At 43.6% G+C, this 18,099-nt stretch overlaps 1 protein-coding gene across 2 annotated transcripts in view; it reads right to left on the bottom strand.

The window, feature by feature from the left end:
- Window positions 1-5,186: 5,186 nt before the first annotated feature.
- The window catches only part of LOC147431118 (uncharacterized), a 193,141-nt gene continuing 180,228 nt past the window's right edge, over window positions 5,187-18,099 (bottom strand). The window contains exons 5-7 of one of the 2 annotated variants that reach the window (XM_086494541.1): window positions 5,946-5,993; window positions 5,799-5,861; window positions 5,187-5,726 (exon numbers count right to left, since the gene is read on the bottom strand). In XM_086494541.1, the coding sequence (XP_086350667.1) occupies window positions 5,440-5,726; window positions 5,799-5,861; window positions 5,946-5,993 (398 nt within the window). In that variant the 3' untranslated portion in view covers window positions 5,187-5,439. Of the gene's footprint in view, window positions 5,862-5,945; window positions 5,994-18,099 lie in introns of both variants that reach the window. The other variant, XM_086494540.1, reaches the window with a different exon arrangement.

Consider the following 18,099-nt stretch of genomic DNA (forward strand, 5'->3'; position numbering starts at 1 on the left):
TACACTAAAGGTTGGTCTTTTGTGAACACTAGAGGAGAAGTCTACTGAAGAAAACAACATAAAAAAGTCGTCGAATACAACGAGACGATGCTTGAGGGTATGATTTTCATCCCAACTTTCTCTTACATTGGCAAATTGAGAATATGAGGCCTCATTTTACCCTTAGGGTCAAAGAAACCCACACAAGCATGGAATACCTTTTTATTGAATCCATTATATCACCTTGAGAAGGACGCCTGCCCGTCCCTACGTAGATCCTACCGCTTGTGGTTCTTAAAGACTCCATGGGATGTTGAGGTTTGCCTCTTCTTTAGAGAGGTAGAAATAAATTATTTGAACTATGGACTACTAGGTGGCTTTAACCCACGACCTCCCCATAATTGCCACCTAGTTTAATTGGTATCATACATGCAAGCTTACAACCGACCACTCACTTGGATGAATCATCCCTCTTTACTCCCCTTGTGTCAGGTAGTCATGATGATCGTCTGGTTTGATTCATTGTAGTCTCACGCACGTATGCATTGTGTCAGTGCATGCAACAACACTCAAGTTATTCCAAGAAGAAGCCTAAGATAATCATTCTACACTCGCCCATGCAAGAAAAAATGGCACATAAACAATCCCAAGGACCAAATTGATCTATTCAACAAGTCTTCTTGAACTCAACTCATAAAAATCGAGCATTTGAGCCTGACCCCCTCCCTGGATTTGATTTGGAGCATCTACGGGATTATTGTCGTTGTTATTGTCTTTCTTTGAATCTTGGTATCCCTCTGTGGTATCATCCTCTTCCTCGTCTATGTCCTCGCTTGCTTTTATATGCTCTAATAGGGCCGGATTGGCCAATGCACTGGTGTATCTCGTGCTTCTGTCCTCCACTAGGTTTTGCAGATCTTCTTGGTTGAGTGTGAGGTTGCCTTTCAAATCGCTAATGTCCACCAAGGACTAGTAGAGATATTTCTCCATAATGGATTGTTTCAATACAGTGTGGACCTCCTTCAGACTATCATTTGTTGCTTGTTTCTATTCCAGCAAAGACTTAAGCTCTATGAGATCATCAATGAGTTTCCACTTTTGAGCATTGAGGTTGGAGTTGAGCCACTTTAGCTGTTATGTTAGTTGTTGCAATTCTTTAATGTTTTTGGTATGCTATTCTCTTTCACATTCTTTTTCAATCAGAATTTCTTTTAGTTTGAGACCATCTGTTCCGTACTTGTCGGCATTGATTGTCTCATGTTCCAACTATTTTTGGAGGTGAGATATCTCGGAACTTTGAATACTAGTATGAGCCTCCATCATTTGTCCTACATCATTGATGATTGTATTCTAGCCGGTTTGAATTGTGGCTACACACCCATCAATGATGGTTTCTACATCAGTTTCATATCTAGCCACTGGAATGTATGGCACCACCATTCGTCTGGAAGTGTCTATAATCAAATCACCTATTAGTAGATTCTTGTGAAGAGCCTCCGATGCCCTTTGAACTATTGTTGTGCTGATTGTTGTTGCTTGTCTTGTACTTGTGTTGGCATATCCGGATGTTTCCAGTTCTTTAGTTATCTAGTTTGGACTCTTTTGCAAATCGACTTGTGGATAGGAAACCTACACCACAATGAGTCTTGAAAGGCTTATGGAAGATCTTGAAATCAAATTCTAGAAGGAACACCATTCATCTTATTAATCTTCCTTGAATAACAACCTTATAGGTCTTATACATTTATCCTCCTAGAGATTTCATGAATAAAAAGTGTAAACTGTGCTAATTGATTGTGTGATACAACCACATATTTGAGCATACAAAGCGCACGGTAGTGTCACAATAAGGTTTTGTCTTGACATAGCGAGCTTGAGAAAATGTCAATCCTCATTGTCAGATGCTTCTATTGATGTCAAAGTCGATGATGCGGAAGCATAGAGTTAGAGAGAGAGTGTAAGAGTTGCTCAAACTATCCAACCAAGCCAATGAACTACATAGATTATACAATGGGGACTGATCGCTCTTATATACCTACTTCGGACCTTAAGTACTCCAGCCTAGTGAATTGCCCTACATAGAATCATGTCATAAATACCTTAAAGACAAAATAGATAATGGGATCACATTGGGCATTCACTTGAGATGCATAAATGTTAACAATTAATCCCTTTTGAGAGGGGGAGTGTCAAATAGCCCTTTAGTTCTGTGCGTGTGTGTGTGTGTGCCGCACACACACACACACACACACACACACACACACACACACACACACACACACACACACACACACACACACACACACACACAAAATAGGGCATATAGCATGATGGTTAGCAAAATATTACAAAAGACAGGATGCTATAAATTACAATGCTACAAAATGAAGCCACTTGGCAAGATTATGATGGTATCCCCAAATATTACAAAAAGATAAGCCAACAATTGCATTAAGCATGAAGCCACCTGACAACCAATGGTAAAAAACCCCTCTAACACAAAGACAAGGGGAAAAAATCAATGGACTAATATAGGCAAAAGATTGGTTTGGTTGCATCCTAGACTCAATATGGTTAGGCAGTGCCCCCTATCTAGTTGGCAAAGGTGTTCACCATCCCCATGAGGAGGGAACGGTAGGGAGGTGTAGAGGTATCCCCCCAATCGCTCCAATTTCCCGCTTTAGCACATTTTAAGCTTTGTATGTTTGCTTTTCTAAATGAAACTGAAATATATGTGTAAGCATCAAGGTCATGCATGAATTCTTGGTGTTGCATGCTTCTAGCCGCTTGCTTGGTCATATCCAATTCTTTCTCCATCTTGACAACTTGACTATGCTTGCCATAGAAGGGTATCTTCAGGTGGGTTTATTTATATTGCCCTCCTCCCATTTGAGCTTCAATTCATGCACTTGAAAACATTGCTTGGAATTACAAACTTTGAGCTCAACTTTAAGTTGGCAACCCTAAGACTCTTCTAGTCTTGCTTTGACCTTCACTCCCTATTTTTGCTTGAATTGATTTACATTTTGAGAGCACTTAGTAACAATCTTGTACATATGTAGTGTCTTCTAGCAACCTTCATTATTCTCAGAGCAAGGCTCTAAATCTTAGGCATCTATTGTTTGCTGACCCTAATGTGCAGATTGACATGCATCAAACGTATGAAAGTCACCAAGTGGTCTAGACCACCTTGGGAACCTTCCCTAGTAGTGGTCTTTGTGCTTTGAATTGCCTAGTAATGCATTGTCATCATCATCACCATTTGAGATCTCACTTTTCATTTGCTCATCTTTAAACTCATCATTTGTTTCCTTGTCCTCATTCTCATCTCCATGTTAATTTTACTACTTTTTTTAATCTCTGATGTATTCAAAGAGCAACTTATTCGCAAAAGTCTAGTTATATTAGCCTCCCATTTTCCTACTAAGATCTTTTAATCGATTCACCAAATTCTTCAGATCGGCTATATTAAACATCTTGCTACCATCCTCATGTATTATGTCACAACAATTAATGGGGAATTGAGCTATAAAATGAGGGCAAGAGAGGACAAGGGATCTATTATCCCATAGAATGATAACATTGCTTCACACGTTGAGAAGTGTCATCTCAATAGTGGACTCTTTCAAGAGTTACCTTGGTTCAACCACTATTGGGGGGCTAGGAAGCATGAAAGGATTTGCTGTGGAAATATTACAACCCTCTTCCCCAATTTTCTTTTTATAGCCAAGAGCATCCTTCTATGTGTGGATGCTTCTTTAAAAATCGCATGATAAAGGACACCCAATCCAAACGTGTGAAGAGTTACCTAAGCACAACTAAAGTGTAATAGTTATTATTACTAACTCTTCCAAGAGACTAGGCTCCATCAACTAAACAAGCTCGAGATGGACATGTGAATACCATCTATGATTCACAAGAGAATTCTCGAAATTCTGCTAGCAAGTCCTCCAAATCACCTTAATCCTCTCCCATGAGTCAAATTAGGATTGTGCTCACCATATGAGCACACTAACAATAAAGAGCTCCACAAACCCAACATGATTAGCAATCCCTTATGTATAAAACCAAGAGATAAGCGGTCCCCTGTGCATAAAACCATGCTTTTTAATGCATACTAACCATTTCTATCCATACTTTTTTAGGATTAAAAAAAAAAAACATATGGGAATTTGTTCTTGGTAAAATCATGTCCCTTGATGCTTATGAACCATTTCTATGAATTACTTTGCAACTTTCCAAGGTTTAATTAGACCCTCAAATCATAATCAACATTTTGATCAAGGACTGGTTATTTCATAATCAAACTTTGAAGGCCCTTTGGGTCACAACCATGTGTTTGCTTTCATTTTTGGACTCCATCTTGGCTTCAACATCCATAAATCCACATTTTGACATAGTAGGCAATCCACAATCAAGCTACAAGTAATTAGATTTACATAAAAAACCAAAATAGGAAATTTACACACGTTAGGAGCTCTATCGAATAGCATATGAAGCTAGCCCCTCATTGGTTTAGAGCTTCATCCTTTCTAATATAGATATACCATTCAAGCCCCATTAGGTTTTGACCAGTCCTTTGTAGCTACTTTTTTGTGTAACCATCGCTGTTTTACTAATGGGCTTCCACATCAATTTGTGCACCTACAATCCATGTTTCGACAATTGATATGACACAAGAAAGGTACAAGGGACAGAAACTAGAGAAAATGAGTCCCCTTCCTCATGATGATCTTAGAACCAATCATGGTTCATACCACCTTTGGCAAAAGAATGACAACCTTAACAGATGGCACCCTTTGAGCCTTTAACACTATTGCTTGTTTTAGAGAGCCAAAAATGTGAACCAACGATTTAAGCCAAAATGGCTAAGCAACAAAATTGTTGAGTATAGGATTGGGCAGACCCACAATGTAGGTGGAACATCAAAGGGGTAAGAGCTAATAGAATCCTCATACTCATGCTGCTTCAATTCTCAGCCAGACTCTTACACCATTAACATATTTGGATAGCGTCCCACGGATGCTGATAAAGATGAAAAGGTTAAAACGATTCTAGTAACCAAGATTTTAGGCACAAGTAGTTTATGAAGTGAACATGGTAAGAAGGGGTTATAAGCTATAATTCACTAGGCTTGGCCAGTGTTAAAGTTTTCAGTTCTCTTCGTGTGTTGCTGTGAGATTACCACCTTGTCAATACCAAGCCAGTTACCAAAGTAAAATTAATAACTTCCATTAGTAGATTAAGGAGCCACACATCCTACATCCCCATCCATGACACTTTGCCAAAAGAATGAACAACAAGGCCTTTCAAAGGCAGGCAAAAAGGAGCACTAGGGGGAAATAGTTACATTCAGAGGGCTTGTAAACTTAGAGAAGACAAAAGCCCCTTAGGTCCAGCAGCTTAAAAATTGAAGCAAAACTTTGTGCTCCAGAGAGGAAGATGAGAAGGTTTACTGTCCTACATAGAGACCTCAAAATATTTCCCACAAAAGAGGCAGCATGCTTCTACAAGAGGGACAGTTGCAGAATGAGGTAATGTAGTAGTTTCAAGCAGTGGGTGTATATGCCCGAATAAATATGAATGCTCCTCAACATCTTGACGAATTGCCTTTATCAACACATACATAAAGCCAGAAAGAGGCTTGTATTTAGAGCTTGTAGATAATAGAGACTTTTTGAGGAAGACGCAGTAATTGCCCGCGTGTCGTCCAATGTCTGTGTGTCCATCCTGTGCCCTCTCCATTCCTGAGGTTCATCAGCACCTTACACCATTAAAGTGTAGTTGCGGTCGTGCCCTTCAAAGTTCAGGAACAATACCAAAATTGTAAGAGTCGAGGTGATGAGTGTTGCAGAAGTAAAACTCTCCTTTAAACAGGTCGCCTGCAAGGAAATGAAGAATGATGTGTCAATTTGGAAGAAGGGAAAAACAAAAAGCAGTGAATTTGTTTTCAAGTTACACGGCACCTGCAAGAAAGTGGGGGTACCATATTTCATCATCTTTCCACATTTTGTCTGCAACAAAATAAAATACATTTAGTCCTTTTCAAAAATGCATTTCTTCTCCAATCAACCACAAACTTATCTTTTGCATGCTCTCATGTAATCATGTATTTGTTTGCAAGACATGTCTATTTTAAGGCCAAATATGCATCCAAATGACCAAAGTCACAGGAAACGACCTCAAATATCATTCTCTCACTCCAAGCTTTGATACAGCTTTACAGTTTTGAGTGAATTTGTCACAATATATTGTTTACATAAGCAATACACTCAATGAAGGAAACTTAGATGATTTGCATTGATAATAAGGGGAATTGAGCACTTTGATTTCATGCAGGATAATTCGTAGACTGAGGGTTTCACCCAGAATTGCAGCTTCCAACATGGCTTGAGCTGATCCACTATATGGCAAGTATATCCGACTCCAGAGCAGCTGTGACAGCATTTAACGGTGCCGCCAGGTCTTAGTCTTTGGATAGAATGTGGAGACTCGATAGAATGTGGAGAGTCTCCACATTCTATCCCTACTTCTAAAAAGAGGATGTTAGTACCCCTTCAGGGGGCACTTTAAACGATTAAATATCCTTGTTTTGGCAAATTGAAAATACCAATACCATTCAATGTCAGCTCAAACCAGCTGTGACAACATGCAACAGTGCTGCCATGCCTTCACAGTATTTGGTGAAGGTTCTTCTTCATGATGGAACAAGGCTCTGCTTGCTGCCTACAGGCCACCTGTTTGGCTATTCCTCCCTCCATTGTAGGGTATAGCCCCTTGGTCTTTTGATTCTCTTTGGAGACATTCCCTAGCTTGACCCTTCCTCTAAAGCAGGAGATTCTTGTAGCCCTTCAAGGCTTCTTTTCAACTAGCTGAGAAAAGAAAGAGCATACCTATCCATTTCAATATAAGCTTCAACATTACAGAATCTGCAACTTACTGCACAAGAGAAGAACTTATACATATTTTCTCTTCCAAATTTGAACATTCTATCGAGTCTCCACATTCTATCCAAAGAGCACTTGCTTAGATAGTGATAACAATAACAACTATCTTATGGGTGCTGTACAGTTATAGCTACACTTCTTTGTTTTCGGCTATACGTAAGACATGTAACTATGTCTTGTAGGCGAGTTTGGCCTTTTCCATTAGATGTTGATATGATTATACAACTCTCTGGGTGAGCGGGCGTGCGCACACTTACTTAAATCACTTTTGAATTTCTAGCGGGAAATCTCAGAATGAGGAAAACCCATGAAGTATTTCATATACAAGAAATGACTGAGTTCATAATGAACAAAGGCATAATCAAAACACATATCAGAAAAGGGCATATAATGAAGGGTCAATCTCCTCTAGAGACGGACAATCATAAGGGATTGGCGTTTTGTGTGTCCACCTCTCTCTCTCTCTCTCTCTCTCTCTCTCTCTCTCTCTCTCTCTCTCTCTCTCTCTCTCTCTCTCTCTCTCTGTGTTTTTGTTTTGTTATGTTGTTACTCTGACTTTGTATCAGATCCACCACATTGTAACTTTCTGGTCTCATAGGTCACTTTGGCCTTTTGAAGACGTTAATATAACATTTCATTTCATTTCTCTCTCTCTCTCTCTCTCTCTCTCTCTCTCTCTCTCTCTCTCTCTCTCTCTCTCTCTCTCTCTCTCTCTCTCTCTCTCTCTCAAAAGCATTTTCTCCATGTGATGTCCTCCTCTCTAGCTAGCGCTGCCATCTCCCCCCCCCCTTTTCCCGTAGCCTACCTTGCAAGAGTTGCTACCGGTGCCCGTGCGGTGGGCAGTACGCGCGTGATAGGAGGACATGTTCGAGGGATCTGTCGCAATAGATCCGAGGTCCATTGGCTGGCCGGTCTTGAGAAGAGGTTTGCTTGTGGTTGCAGACGAGATCATCACCCGATTCACCCTTTTCTTATGCAACTCTGTCATGGTATCAGAGCCAAGATGCCAACCTATTCTAGCTTTGTCACACGCCCAAGTTTGCTCTGACAATGTCAAAGTGTAATGATTCCGATTTAACTCGGTCCATGATGAAGAAGTACAATGTGAGGAAGTTCATGATGGAGCACAAGTCAACGAGCAGTGGGCAGATTGGTCCGAGTTCTACTCCGGTGTAGGTGATCAACCAATCAAGATACCTATCCTTCCTACCTTTCAGTCGGATCGGCAATTGAATGGCGAGAACTATGCCATTTGGAAAGCGACCATGGTGGCCGTCTTCAACTCTTACAAGCTTGGAGGCTTTGTCAATCGCAACTTTAAGATGACAAGGGATCCACTAGTTGCCTCCTCGGTATTCCAATTTCTATTCTTCATTGCTTATAAGTACATAGAGAATATCATTTCTTGGGACGAGATTGTTTCAATGGTTTTGGACCAAGAGGAGCGGTTCAATGTGGGGAAGAAGCCAAGCTCCGAAACCTTGGCCGTTTCTTCCAACAACAACAAGAAGTAGAAGGGTAAGAAGAAAAGAGCCTTTGTTCATTTGCGGATGCTACCTTCAGAGGATTCTCCAGGGATATCAGAAGTTGAGAGACTCTTGCGGTCTGAGATGCTTGGAATTGGTTTCTTTCTTGAAGTGGTGCTTCACAACACATAACACCTTTGAAAAATTAGATAACCATCAGCTAACCAACATGCGGCGAAACTTGGTTCCATTTTCATGGTGACAAATCGGAGATTCTTGTTCACAGCGAGGGTACCATGGAGTTGATTCCAGATGGAAGAGGGGGTATGAAGTGTTCAAGTTAGGTATAGGAGGTGATTCTCATAAAGGATGCAATGTCCATTTGGGATTGCAAATCCGGCAAGGAGGCGAGAGGGGGAATGGTGAAGAACAGTCTCTATAGGCTCGATGATCTTTCCTCAATGACTAGTACTCCCACGTGATTTATGGCATTATCGGTTTGGCCATTTGAGCATTGATGTTGATTAAAGGCTTACCAAATGTTGGGAGTAAGCATGGGAAATGCATTACTTGGATTCACGGGAACCAAAGTAGAGAGGCTATACAGAAGCACTCTACACGCCGAGCTACTATGGTTTTGGAGATGGTTCACACCGACCTTTTGGACCTATGCAGTGGGCAAAGCTCTTTACTTCATGTTGCTAGTGGATGATTTCAGCCGCTTTACTTCGGTATATTTTCTACAACACAAGTCAAAGGCATTTGATCTTTTCAAAAACTGGTGTACACTCGTGGAGAAGAAGAACAACAAAATGTTGAAGACAATTTGATCAGACAAAGGTGGGGAGTTCACCTCCAATGTACAAACGAACCTCCAATGCTTTTGTACAGTTTTGTGTAGACCATGGCATCGAGCGACAACTTCCACTCCCAAACTCCATTCTCCCTCAGAGAATGGAGTTCTGGAGCAAAAGAATAGGATTGTGGTGAAGATGGCAAGGACAATACTCGAGCATTGAGATTTGCCTAAGTCTTTGTGGACGGAGGCAATTGTGACAGCAATTCACACTATCGATCGGTCTCTTAAGTCTTCCATTTTAGGGAAGACCCATTTGAGGCTTACTTTGGTAGAAAGCCCAATCTCTCTCATTTTTGGATATTCTGGGAGCGATGCAAAAGTCCATGTACCAAGGAAGCACATAAGGATGTTTGACCCAAAGTCCAACATTTTCTTTGTTAGCTATAAAAGTTTTCTGAGGGTTATCGACTTTATGGTCCAATGAAGAAGGACGTTATACTGAGCCACGGCATGGACTTCGACCGAGCATATTCCTTCAGTGGGGGCTTCTGCTCCCAAGTCTTCCACAACAACCTTGTCCTTGGAAATCTCAACAATGATGTTCCTCTTGAGGTAGATGAACCCTCTTCTCCAGTTCTTGTCCCTCACACCCCGGAGGAGAATGAACCTATCCTTGATGATGTAGATGACAGTGGTTCTCACCATAGTGCTCATGTAGAGGAGGATGTACGAGTAGCTTCCACTTATGGGGGCAAACCCGACAAGTTACTGAAGTGGCTATTGGAGACTTTGCGAGATGTAGCTACTTCCTATTTTCTACCAGATTGGCGTGAGGCTGGTACGACTCGACAGTCTTAGCGGCTTCGGAATGCTGACATGGATGGGACTTTATTGCAAGTGAACTACGCCTTAATATCCTCAGTGACCCTATGACAGTTCAAGAGGCCTTCTCACAACCAAAGTGGAAGCTGGCCATGCAAAAAGAGCTTGATTCCATCAAGAAGAATAACACATGGGAGTTAGTTCCACGGCTAGCAAAGCAGAAGGTAAAATGGGTCTACAAAACCAAGTACAAAATTGATGGTTCTTTGGATAAGCAAAGGCATAGCTTGTTGCCAAGGGCTATGATCTTGGCAGAGACATGGTGTAAACTATGACCAAATCTTTTCACCGACTACTAGTATGGCTACTATTCGCACAATACTTGTCCTTGCTGCCTTTTTTGGTTGGTCCATATTTCAGATGGATGTCATGTTGGCTTTCCTCAACGGCGACTTAGAGGAGGAGGAGGTGTATGTGGAGCAACCTCCATGGTTCTTGGATCCAGATTTCAGTGACATGGTTTGCAGGTTGTGGAAGGCTATCTATGGCCTAAGCAAGCCTCTACAGCGCGTGGTACTAAAAGATAGACTTTTTTCCTACCGTGTTCCTTTTGTCGTTCTTTTGTAGACCCAAATTTGTATATTTTCAGTGAGGAAGGATTGGTGACTCTTATTATCCTCTATATGGACGATCTTATGATTACAAGTTAAGTAGCACATACACAGTACTATGGAGACCTTGGCTAAGGAGTTTGAAATGACAGATCTCAGCTTGCTTCACTACTTTGTTGGATTGGAGATATGGCAGACAGAGAGGGGCATCTTTCTCTCTCAGTAGCGCTCTAATTGTTGCTGGAAGCATTTGCTATGACCAAGTGAAAACCTATCTCATCTCCTATGGATCCCAACCAGAAGTTGTCACAATATGACCTCTCAGATGTAACGGTGCTACGAAGCATCGGAAGCTGGTCGGTTCTCTTATTTGGGTACTCAACACCTGTCAAAGTTGTTAGGCATTTTCTATGTGGCTGGAGATATAGACTCCAAGATCATTCTTCGAGGATGGAGTAATTAATATTTTAGTGGTGATCCAGAAGGACGACAACCGACTATAGGTTACACCTTTTCTTTTGCCTTAGGAGCAACATGGAGCAATAAGAAATAACTCAAATAATCAGAGTTAAATAGCCATTGTGAGGAACTTGGTTTTCATGCTCGAACCAAGCACATAGAGATATAGTACCATTTTGTTCGTGAGAAGACCAAAGATGCCTCTATTCGGCTAGAATATTGCTACGTCAAACAACCCTACAAATATCTTCACCAAACCTCTACCACAAGCGACATTATCCTCATGCTAGCTCCCTTGGATTGGTTCCCCGTCCAAGAGCTTAGAGGGGATGTTAGAGTTTCACATTCCAAGCTCCAGTATCTTTAAGGGGCGGAATAGGGAGTGAGGGTTGTTTTGTAGTTGTGCTTGGCTATACCTGAGATAGACCTACCTTCTCGACGATGCTTTTCATTGTTGTGCCCCTGCTGATAGGTTGGCATGAGGCAAGACCCTTGTTCCTAGGGCTTCTATTGGTCACAATTTCCAGTTGTTCTGCAGTTCCCCTATTATGTGCGCAATGTTAGTCACTTTCAAGTGCTTTTCACATTAATAGAGCCTAGGTATATATTTATGGATCGAAGGGTTTTCTAGCCAGAGGTAGGGCAGTTTCTGGGGTTCCCTATATAGAGACCCCCCATTGTATTTTGTCATACAAGTGAGGGCGGAACTTGCGAGTGTTTAGGCCTACACATTCTCTCTGTAGCGTTTTGTGTGTACCTCTCCCTAGCATTTTCTCACCTTGCGATCACTCTCTCTAGCGTTTTCTGCATGTGATCTCCCTCTGTGTGTGTGTGCGCGCAGGTTACCTTGCAGGAGTTGCTGCCAATGACTGCACAATGGCGGTACGTGATAGGAGGACGTGTTCGAGGAGATTGGTCGCAATAGATCTAAGATCCATTGGCTGCCCAGTCTAGAGAGGAGGTTTACTCGTGGTTGCAAACGAGATGATCACCCAATTCTCCTGTTATGCTCCACCTTTGACACAAACGCGACAAGAGGATGTTACATTGTGCCTTGCCAGAAAAGATCCAACTGGAAGAACTACAAAACTTCAGACTAGGTGATTTTCAAGAGAAAGTCTCAGATGAGTTGGGGAGCTTGGTGCTCCAACCTAATGAAACTTTTTCAAAACTCATGACAAGAACAAAGTCTCCGGTTGCCAAGGTTCCCCAGAAACCAGGAAAATTGATGGTCAAGAAGTGGGTGGAGAAGGCTCCTTCCAAGACTTCTCAACAGAACCTACGGGAGACTCTTCAACCTGAAGCAACTCTAGAAGAGTTTGTCCTTGCCGCTACTAGGATAGAAGGGGCAAGGAGGCTATTCAAGGACCTGCCCTCAGGTAGAGACTGCCTTAGTTCTCCTGGAGAGTGCATCTAACTCCTTGATTTCTTTACGTAGAAAACTGGAAGCATTGAAATTACAACAAGTTGTTCAAGGGGAGAGGTCCTCTCTTCCACAGGAGAAGTCCGCACATCAGGAAGCTTTGGACCAAATCAAGAGAGAACTAGAAGAGCTCAGGGCTCAACAAGAGTCTGAAGCTTGTAATTTGGTGTATCCCATGTTGCTGTCTAGGGCATCCTCCACAAGAATGCCCGCTTCAGGCTTACTGCCACTTATGTGAGAAGCCCAGACATGAAGAGAAAATTGTTACTACTTGAGGGGATTGCGGCAACTACAACAAAGCCTCGCGCATACTCTTCAACAAGGGTTGACACCTGCCTCCAAAATGGTTTCTCCCTATGGCCATCCAAACCAGATGCCCCCTTTGCTAACTACCCCTCCTATGCAAGGTACTTTTCCATCCCATAGTTTGTATCATGCTAACACTCTGTTAGCCCCTTAGAGCTTCTACACGTCAGTGTCCATTTCCATCCACCAGCAAGACCAGACGTCGAGACCCCCCCCCCCCCCCCCCCACAATGGATCCAGTGATGTATCGTAGTTCTTTGTCAGTGGAGTCCAACCCCAAATTGAAACAACCTACTCCACCTAACGAGCCAAAGGAAGACCTGCTTGAGTGGTTGGAAGCCACCAAGACTATGCCTTGTTATGTGATCTCTATTCAATCTTTGCCAGAGGATACCCCATCTTCCAATGTCCTTACGATAGCTAGCACCAATGTGCCGCCTAGCCCAGAAGCAGGTGTCGAGGTCATAGAGGCTGCCGCCTTAGATGCTCTGACAATGGAAGCCTTTGGGCTTGGTGAGCCTATAAAGGACCATAGATGAGGAAAGAAATCTCCTCTAGAGGAGTTCACCCTCAACCTCTTCTGTCTGACTCGTAACTTGGATGCATATTGGGTCTCTTCCGATGACTTGCAAGGTCAGAAATCTACAATTGAAGAAACTTAGTAAAGCATTGTGACACATGCTCAACAAGTTCGGGGTGATATGCCTGAGGCAAATGAAGTAGATGCACTATATGCCGATTTCAATATAGATCAAACACCAGCTTATGATGTCTCTATGCTTTAAGAAGTGGCGTCTTCTTCATCTATGGAAACAACCTCACCAATAACCCCTCCTCATCGAGTGAAGGAAGTCAACTTGAGCGACTCTGACAACCCTTAGCCCATTCTTTTATCCATTTGGTTGTGGGATCACCCTACGCTGCTCGACCAAGTAATTTATTTTTTGCACTCTTTCAAGGATGTTTTTGCTTGGTCTTGAGAAGATTTGGAAGGGATCCCACCAGAGCTAGGAGCCCACACCATCCCTCTGGTCAATAAGGCTAAGCTAGTTAGAGGCCAAGCTTACAAGCTCAATCCAAGGTATGTCGAAGCTGTCAAACTAAAGCTAGAGAAGATGCAAGAAGTAGGTATCATCGTGGAGCACTCTGAGTGGCCGTCACCGATGGCCAGAGCTCCCAAGAAGTAGTCCAATAAAATTCGTGTCTGCGTCGACTACCACGCTCTCAACAAGGTGACAATCCTTCATGGCTTTTTGACCCCTTTCACCCAAAGAGTCCTAGACAATGTGGCTAGGCACATATTCTATAGTTTCATGGATGGTTTTAGTGGCTACAATCAATTGGGAATTCATCTTGATGACCAAATCAAGACCACTAGGTGCTTTCATTGTTGCTTATGGCTTTTCTCACATGCACTTAGGCCCTTGGTCGTGGGTTGGCCACCCTTTCACCCTCTTGGTAGGGATTCTAGGCACATATATGGTTTGCACCAGGCATTTTGCCCATTTTATATTTATTCCTAGTTTTGTGGACTTTCTATGTTGGGTATTTCGAGAGATTTTGCCAGCCCTAGAGTTGGCTCACTATACCAATGCAGCCCTAGTCCACTCTCTGGTCATCTTGTATCATTTGCCTCTAGAGTTATTGAGTTACCGGTTTCATCTCTCTTGTGTTCTTGTGTGCGTTGTGTTCGTATTTCTCTTCACTACACTGTAGCAGGCTACAGTGTCATTTTCACAGGACACACAGTCAGTACAGTTGGTCAGGTCTGGTTCACACTGGACGGACTCTCTGGGCTGGACAGTGACACGTGGCAGGGATACAAATGATGGCCTAGTGGACATCGTGGCCAGGTCACCATTGGAGATAGACTTAGATGGTTGACATTTATGAGCTGTTGGTGGCTCTTTATGGTTGTACATATGAGTAGTAGCTGTTGGATCATCATGAGTATCTTCTTCATATATGGTCCAACGTCATCATCTAGAGTAGCGAGTCTATACACAGCACGTTTGCACCATCCCTGCACATCTGAGCCTCGACACCCCCTTTGTACCCGTGAGTTTTGGACTAGAGCTGAGTGTGCTGCCACGCCAGAGTCTGTATCGGTTCCTTTGAGATAGTCGAGTCCATATGTTCTGGTCTGCTGGTCGGCTGGTGTGTCTCTGTGTTGATTTGCTGTTATCTATTGTTTCATGTGTTTTCATTCTGTTTTGAGTGAGATGTCATGCACATTGCACTGAGGAGCACCCACTGTAGAGAGCACGACACACTATCCGCGCTACAGGTGCTCTCATTTTTGGCACGCCCGGTGGGACCTCAACTGAAGTCTCACTCTGTTGGGTTACAAATCGAGGAGCTAGCTGGGTTTACCTAGCCTCGCCTACTTCACCTTGCACAGTGCAGCCTGCTGGTCTGGTCCGGTTTCACCCTAGATAGCTTAGTCTAGTCTCTCGCCCTGCTGGTCTGGTCCTCTCTCGCCTTGATCCAACCGGCTCTCGTCCTCGTCTAGTCCTTCCTCGTCCCTGGTCTAGTCCTTCCTCGTCCCTGGTCCAGCCAGGTGGTCTAGTCACTGGCCCTGGTCTAGTAGAGTCTAGATCGGTGTTCAGCCAGTTAAAGTCTTCTTGCCCAAAGCTTGGTTGGGTTTGTGGTTACTACATGACACATACAAGGCGGTCATTAGAGCGTCAACGCACTTCTGAGTCCTCTGAAGCACTACCACAGAAGACATCAACCCTTGGTACCTAGTAGAAGTTCACTAACCTCATCACCCATACCTCCACATACGGCATCATCCATTCCTCCATCCGGTTCTACATCTTCCAGGTCACCTTCCCCAGTAAAGCTCTCTCCCATTTTGTTACAGCAAGCTATTGAGCAACAGGCTCCTGAGCAAGAGGTCATGGAGGCGTTGACCAGTGTTTTGGCCAAGGTAAACATCAAGTTTCCTACTTTCAAGGGACTCTGCTCAGAAGATGCTGACGACCATGCAAGGAGGTTTGTTTGTATCTCTCTGTAGAGGTCGTGGTCTTAATAGAGAAGATGCTTATTTGGTGCTGTTTCCATCAACTTTGGATAGATTAGCAGAAAAGTGGTACAGTCAGTTTGCAGAGAACCACTTTACTACTTGGGCTACATTAAGACAACAATTTTGTGAAGCTTTCAGACTAGGCGATTTCCAAGAAAAGGTTCTGGATGAGTTGGCCAACCTCCTACTTCAGCCCAAAGAGACTTTTGCAGAACTCATGACCCGAACAAAGTCTCTGGTCGCCAAGCTTCCTCAGCCACCAGGTGAGTTCATGGTCAAGAAATGGGTAGAGAAGGCTCTTCCAAAGACTTCTCAACAAAAACTGAGAGAGAATCTCCGACCTGATGCCACCTTGGAGGAGTTTGTTGCGGCTGCTACTAGGATAGAGGGGGCAAGGAAACTGTTTACAGACTCTTCTCAGGTAGAGACTGCCTCTGTACTCTTGGAGAGTCCATATGACCCTTTGACTTCTTTATGTAGGGAACTTGAAGCCCTAAAACTACAACGCGCTCTTCAAGAGGAGAAATCAATCTCTCTTAGACAAGAGAAGTCCCCCACATCACGATGCTTTGGATCAAATCAAGAGAGAGCTAGAAGAGCTTAGGTCTCAGCAGAAGACTAAGGCTATGGTATGGTGCAGCTCATGTCGCTCTCCAGGACACCCTCCACACGACTGTCCCCTTCGTGCTTACTGCCATTTCTGCGAAAAGTCTGGGCATGAAGACAAGGATTGCTACTATATCAAGGGATTGCGGCAAATACAACAAAGTCTAGGTCCTTCTCTCCAACAAGGGCTAGCACCAACATCCAATATGGTTTCCCCCTGTGGCCATCCAAATTACATGCCACCTTTGCTCAATACCCCTACTATCCAAGGTATGTCAGGTACTTTTCCATCTCAAAGTTTTTCTCATACTCATGCTCCCTCAGCCCCTCAGAGCTTCTACACCTCAGCTTCCAACTCCATGCAAAAAGAACAAAGACCACCTCGTCCCCTGTTTTGTCCATCAAATCGGCCCATCTTATGCTATAGATGTGGAGAATATGGGCATTACCAAAGCAAGTGTCCTTTACCCAAAGGGTCTCCTCCTTGCCGTCATTTTCCGGAGTCTAAAGACCACTACAGTAAGGATTATCCCAAGCAAAGGGCATCCTCATCTTCAGGCCCAACTTAGAACCAACAAGAATTCACATTCCCAAAGATCAATCTAATCGCAGTCAACACCACCCCTCAGCCATCACCTGCTACTCATACAGTTCGGCCACAACAAGTGGGGGAGCCCACTGGCGTACTCACTCGGGCACAAAGAGCAGCTCTTGGTCTCAGCTTGCCAACAAGTCCATCTCATCCATCTCCACTTTCACAACCTGACCAAACTGACGAGCCCTTCATTGGTGCTAAGAGTAGGCGAGTCTCTATGCTTTTGGACATTGATGGAGCCTTCTTAGAAGCAGTGGCTGACTTGGAACAGGTCAGAGTTCCGGAGGAAGCCCAGATTGAAGGAGCTAAGCCCACAGTGGAAGCAATCTTGAAGAACACCTTTCAACAAGTGTCGCTTTATGAGATGCTCTGGCTAGATGCAACCCTCAGAAGTGACACCCTCTCAATCATTCAGTCTCTGTACCCGGGTGTAGGGCCTAGTGGCAGACACCTCCCTGTACAACCCTCAGAGTCTTACATGATTTTTTATCCCGCTGCTCCCCTCACCGACTACAAAAGTCCTCGTCTCACTGTATCTATTCTTTGGCATCATTTCTCAGGCGTCATAGTGGATGGTGGATCCGAGATCAATTTGATGCCAGACTTTACTATGTTGGCTTTAGGTTTGCAGCCTACCGGCCCCGCTCCATTTACTGTTACATTGGCAGACCAGAGGACAGTCTATCCAGTGGGCATAGTAGATAAGGTGCCTTTGAAGGTACAAGACTTCACATTTAGCTTGGATTTTGTGGTGGTCAGTCTTCCCCAGGTGGAGGGAGGATTTCCTTTGCTTATTGGTAGACCATGGTTGCGGCATACTAATGATTGGGGAAATGACGCCATGTGGATACATACTCCTGGCTCCCCCATGCAACCAATTCGACTCGAAGGAGGTATGGATCCAGTGGTTCATCACAGCTCGTTGTCAGTACAGTCCAACCCCGACCCTGAGCAGCCTATCCCACCTGATGGGTCTGACGAAGACCTGCTGCAGTGGTTGGAAGCTACCACATTGATGCCGTGCTATGTGATCTCTATTCAAGTCTCACCACCTGTAG

Source organism: Adiantum capillus-veneris, chromosome 21, assembly GCF_014529385.1.
Source record: "Adiantum capillus-veneris isolate H3 chromosome 21, ASM1452938v2, whole genome shotgun sequence".
NCBI classification, from domain to species: domain Eukaryota; kingdom Viridiplantae; phylum Streptophyta; class Polypodiopsida; order Polypodiales; family Pteridaceae; genus Adiantum; species Adiantum capillus-veneris.